Genomic DNA, 5,839 nt, shown 5'->3' with positions numbered 1-5,839 from the left:
AAAGTATGACATGTGTAGCAGTCCCTCGGACCAAGGAAGAAATAGAGAGAGCCTCGACGGGTGCAGTAATTTTTACTTTGAGATTCATTCAGAATCTAACAGTGCTGAGGTGCACCAATGCACCGTGAAAACTAAACAGAAACACAAAATACATTTTCTTAAACGCTTATTACAAATATGAACTCAAATACAGCACAAAATACAACAAAATATCAATTAAGCAAAGAAATACAACTTAAAACATGTACCTCGCTCCGCATTCCAAGGGCTGCAAATTGTTAATTTCGCTAGAGTCCGGTATCACGCTGCTTCACGCTTCATTGAGAGCTGCCTACTGGGACATGTGCGCCACAAAACCGGTCTGAGCTGGAAGTGCAGCTTGCCGCTAACTAAACAACAGAGCCCTCTACTGGACACTACGCGTAGCTGTTCAGGCTTAGATCAATAAACAAAACTGGACCTTTACAACATGAGATCAGTGAAAAAATCTTTTTCATATTTATAAACTGTGTTTTTAGAGTAATGGAGGTTACCTACATATGTTTTAGGACTATTAACTTACTTAAACACAAGGATTAAAATATGCTTCATCCTTCAGGGCGGGGAGTTGTCACAGTGGTGGTCCCAGAAGGAAGAGATGCCATCTTACCCTGCTCCCTCAGCACCAAGATGAGCCTTCAACATGAGGTGTTTGACTGGAAGAAAGATGGTCAGAAGGAGGTGTTCCTGTACTCTGCTCGCGACGAATACAATAACGGACGTCCGGGACAAGACGAGCAGTTCAAAGGTCGGGTCTCACATTTCTCAGAAGAGTTGAAGCTTGGTAACGCCTCCATAGTCATCAGAAACACCAAGCTGGTCGACAGTGGAGAATACTCCTGTATTATTCCACATCTTCACCCAAAGCAACAACGTTTCAACATTAAACTCATCGCTGGTGAGTTTTTCAATTTTGAAAACATCCTGAAAACACGACTAATATTGCTGCTTTACGCACTCCAATAATGTAATAACAGAGTTCTGCATTTATGATGTGACCTGTAAAAAGTTTTAGAAACACAAAAATGGAGAACTATTCCTTTAATGCTGAGGTGGTTCTCACTGTTAGATTGTACAAATGTAACTACAAAGCAAACAGCAGGAGATAAGCTGATGATGCAGAGTGAAAACGTGTTGTTGTTGCCTTTTAGAACGTGTTTTTAAGGACCGATCAGGTGACGTCACAGGTGAGTGATGATGTCATTTATATCCGCGACGTGTGCTGCAGCTCTGCAGGCCTGAGCATCATTTGAGAAGTGTTGATACTGAAGAGCATAAACAGTTCAGTAAATCAGTGTCTGTGATGCTCTGCATTTAAACACAGCTCAGGAGAAACAGTGTTGAAACCTGTTTTTGATCCATGACCCCAGTGTGTGTAAAATGTGAATAAAAATAAAATACCACAACTGAATTAGACTTCATGACAAACATGTTGGTGAAACATCTGGACTGCATGCTTCCCACTTCAGCATCCAGACTCTACAACTACGAAGCCATGTTTTTTTTTAATAGATCCAGTATGCAGTTTAGGATCTTGGGGAAGTATAAGAGGCGTGTGACTGGACAATATGTTACTCTATTGAGGTCCTTTATCACTGTGACACATGAATTTGAAGCTTTATTCAGAGTTCTGTGTGTAAATGAGTGAATGGTGCACAGCCTCTGGGTGCAGAGTTGTAGCACACAGGCAGATGTAAACATCAGTGACATCGTCAGCCTGTTGATTTCTCCACCTCTGTCTTTACGTCTGAGACGCTGTGGATTACAGTCACATGACAACACTTGCCTGTAACAGCAGTGTACTATAGTACTGTTGTTTACAGCCAAGTGATCTCAGTCTTTATTACATTTGTATTATTTTGGTTTATCTGAGTGTGAGTTAGTTTTTTTATATTAAATAATTTATGTAAAATTTCATGAACTGGTTTTGTTTTAGGAGGAGGCCCCAGAGCAGACCCAGGGCACGCTGGAGAGATTATATGTCTCGGCTGACCTGGGAATGCCTTGGTGTTCCCCTGGATAAGCTAGAGGAGGTGGCTGCGGAGAGGGAGGTCTGGGCTTCTCTGCTTAGGCTGCTGCCCCCGCGACCCGGCCCCGGATAAAGCGGAAGAAGATGGATGGATGGATGGATGGATGGATGGATGAGAGGACGCTTGGTGAGAAGGTCGGTGTGATTATTCATAAATGGAAGAAATATAAAACGACCATCAATCAGTCTTGTGTCCAGAGCATCATGCAAGATCTTGACTCAAGGGGTTAAATTATCATGAGAAAGGTGGAGGAATTTTACAAACTTACACAGGAGGAGCTTGTTAATAATCTGAAGGTACCTGAGACCACAGTCACCAGAAACACCACTGGTAACACACTACGCTGTATTGGATCCAAATCTTACAACACTCGTTGCCTTTTCAGCTTTCACAGTCAAGCTGAAAAGGCTAAACACCAACTAGCCCATTGGCTGGGCTGGATGTGCTTTACAGGTCTACTGCTCTACTGGTCTGCCCAGATCTGGTGTATATGACAGTTAAATCTCCCACGAGGCCTTTTTTGAACCTGTGAGGTGAATCTATTAAGTCACTGTGACTTTCACCTACACCATACCTACAGTTTGTTAATATGGTCACAACAAGTGAGAACAAAGAAAACAAAGAAAACAATCTGGAAGTGTGGGTTGGGTCTTGTATCAACAATTAGGGCACTAAAAGTAATCAAGAATAGTATTCTAAAGTAAGGGCAAGTCTGGAGTTCATCATTATATACCCTATTAATGTGTAGATTTGTGCATCATTACAGCTCATACTACCCTTCCTTTGAGAGGTTGCTATTCTCATCACCTGACCAAAAAAACCTCTGAGTCATTCCTCTGACAAGCTGGATTATCAGCCCTGATTACTTTCATACTTACTCAGTTACTACCAGTGTTGGTCAAGTTACTTGAAAAAAGTAATCAGTAACTAATTACCGATTACTTCCCTAAAAAAGAAATCCCGTTACTTTACTGATTACTTATTTTCAAAGATAATTAATTACTTAGTTACTTACTTACTTAGTTATTTAGTTACTTTTTAAAAACACAATTTACAACCTGAATAGGTGATAAAGCGATAGATTTTTCAGCCCAATTCTACTTTTCCTGCATAATCCATCGTACAAAATGTAATCCAATGGAAAAAAAAACTTGTTTTATTAGTTTTAACCTTTTAACTTTATGCATCAAGCAAAAATTTAATTATATGCAACATTCTCTGACTGGAAGAAAATTGTTTAACATTTAAACTTATTTTCTGCACATTCCAGCACATAATTTTTTTTTTGTGTGTGTTTACACTCACTCTTTCAAATAGATGCAAGTAAAACACAGCAGAAAATAAATAACATCAAAGACTAGCGGTCCTGTTGCTCTATTTTCACCGGTAAAGCAGGAGTAGGGTAGGCGGAGGTTTGCCCTGGTGCAGGTGTGGCGCAGTGGTCAGTGGAAGAATCCACGAGTTTCTCTATGAGTTTCCCATTACATGGTAGCGCACTCGGTGCTTGCTTGGAAGTTTAGGGTTTTTTTTCGCTATAAATAGAAGTTTTCTTCCCACGCACAACGGACACTAATGTTTTTGTCACTTTTTATGGAATCAAACTCAAAGTAAGGTCAGTACTTCCACGCTTTAAACGCTGCACGCTCATACTCTCTCCTGCACTCGATATATGATCCACTGTTGATCTGCACACAGCTGTTGTCACGAACGTCGCACTCGCTTACGTCACTGTCATGAGACATTCTCGCAAAAAAAATCACAGTTTTAGTAACGCAGTAACACAGCGTTCCTACGGGAAAGTAACAGTAATCTAATTACCGTTTTTGCAATAGTAATCCCTTACTTTACTCGTTACCGAAAAAAGTAATCAGATTACAGTAACGCGTTACTGCCCATCTCTGGTTACTTCTTTAAAAACACCTTTGTGCTGATTCATAGATTCTTTCCTGTCACATTCTTTTCCCTCCTGAAATTATTATTCAGAGAATTAACACTGGTGTTATTCACTCTCAGTCTGACTAAATCTGCTGCTGCTTATGGACGAATGAGTCTCAAATGAGACAGGTTATTCTTTCCACGCTAAAAAGAAAGAGATAAATGCCCCCTCACCAATATACTGTCGGAAAACCATTTAGACCCTGCTCATTCAGGCACCCCAAGAGTATAACGTACATAGTGTTTCTCTCTGTGTGAGAGAAAGATAGAGAGAGGCAGAAAGCAATTATTTCAGCTCATGTAGCCGCAGCGTAATGGAATAACTTGCCAAATCAAAGCAGATTACGCTTGTGAATCCATGTGATATCAGTTCGTGAATTCAATTTGAGGTGTGTTACACTGTGTGATAATTGCATTTTCTCATTTCTTTTAAATTACATTTGATTGTGATTTCATAAACAGCAAGAGGGATAACTAGGACTGTTTGCTGCAGGAAGAAACATTTATGTAGATCTGGGTTGTCCAAACAGGAAATTAAAACTTAAGACACAACAGCTTCTGACAAATTTTACACATGTTAGAAAGAGGAAAAGAAAAAGGAATCACCAAACTTACATTTACAGAAAATGCTCGATCAAAGTGTAAAACAAGTGATTTTAATCATGGCACCTATTTCCACGTGATTTAACCAAGTACAATAACCCATTTTTGACCATGTCAAACCAACACATTTGGCATTTGGTGGTTTAATGTAATCAGATTACGTTGTATCAACGAAGTATACTTTGTTAGTCAAGGCAATTACTGCTAGTCTTGCTTAATGAACCAATATGGGGGTTGACGATTTCATGGAGGCAAACAATCATTTGCGCTTACATTCATGGGTAATTTAGAATCACCAATTAACCTAACTCTAATTGTGTGAACGCCATTAGGCATTCACACTATAGTGATCCTGTTTCTCTTTAAAGTTTATTCTACCTTATTGTAGTTGCTCAGACCTTTGCTGGTTAACTCCTCCCTCACTTTTCAGCTGATTTTCACCATTCAAACTTTAAACTGTTCTGCGCCTTCTGTATCTTGAGACCAGGAGGCACAGGTTCGAATCCTATCTGTACCTCTTGCTGCACATCTTCTCTCCCTGAGTTCTTGACACTCTTCAGTGTAGGCTTTCAAATAAAGCAGTTTTCAGCAGACTTCAACACAGAGTTTTCAGCAGGTAGTTGTCCGTCTTCTACTTTTTTCAGATTCCACTACACGGCATTCATGCAGGAAATGCAACTTTTTGTAGTTACACACTGCAAACCAGACAGATTGTGGATTTGAACCCTGGCTCTTCTTGCTGGGAGGCAACAGCACCAACCATCACGCCACCACGCTGTCAATCCAGGCTTACCAAAACTGGGAAAGCTATGACTACAAGGCTTGATGCAGAATTTTCTGTACGTTTTTGTCCTTGACAGGTTAAACCACAATAAATAGCGATAGCATAAATGTGGTGTGGGTGTAGTTGTCTGCCTCTTAAAACTCCAGCGATTTTCCTGCTGTTTGACATCTAGTGTGATCTTGTGAGTCCAGGTAACTCACATGTGTCAAAGTCAAGCCCCGCGGGCCACATCCGGCCCGGCGTACATTTATATCCAGCCCGTAAGATCATTTTATATATATTTATTGTGTGGATGCTTTAAGCATCCAAACTATTGAGTTCCTGTTTCTCTTTATTGTGTGGATGCTTTAAGCATCCACACTATTGAGTTCCTGTTTCTCTTTATTGTGTGGATGCCCTCAAGGCATCCACACTATAGTGTTCCTGTTTCTCTTTATTCTTTATTATT

The 5,839-nt window shown here is 40.2% G+C and overlaps 1 protein-coding gene across 1 annotated transcript; it reads left to right on the top strand.

Annotated features, from left to right (window-relative positions):
• Window positions 1-582: 582 nt before the first annotated feature.
• On the top strand, window positions 583-934 carry LOC121813287 (V-set domain-containing T-cell activation inhibitor 1-like; the record flags this gene model as incomplete). The annotated part of the gene is given in 1 exon segment (XM_042216954.1): window positions 583-934. A coding segment is annotated over 1 exon segment (352 nt), but the record flags the coding sequence as incomplete, so codon positions are not given.
• Between the last annotated feature and the right edge of the window lie 4,905 nt (window positions 935-5,839).

The sequence above is a fragment of the Haplochromis burtoni genome, unplaced genomic scaffold (assembly GCF_018398535.1).
Source record: "Haplochromis burtoni strain Fernald_Lab_line unplaced genomic scaffold, NCSU_Asbu1 Contig_1396, whole genome shotgun sequence".
Classification (NCBI taxonomy): Eukaryota; Metazoa; Chordata; class Actinopteri; order Cichliformes; family Cichlidae; genus Haplochromis; species Haplochromis burtoni.
Note: the sequence above shows the minus strand (reverse complement) of the source record. Positions and strands in the feature narration are given on the sequence as shown.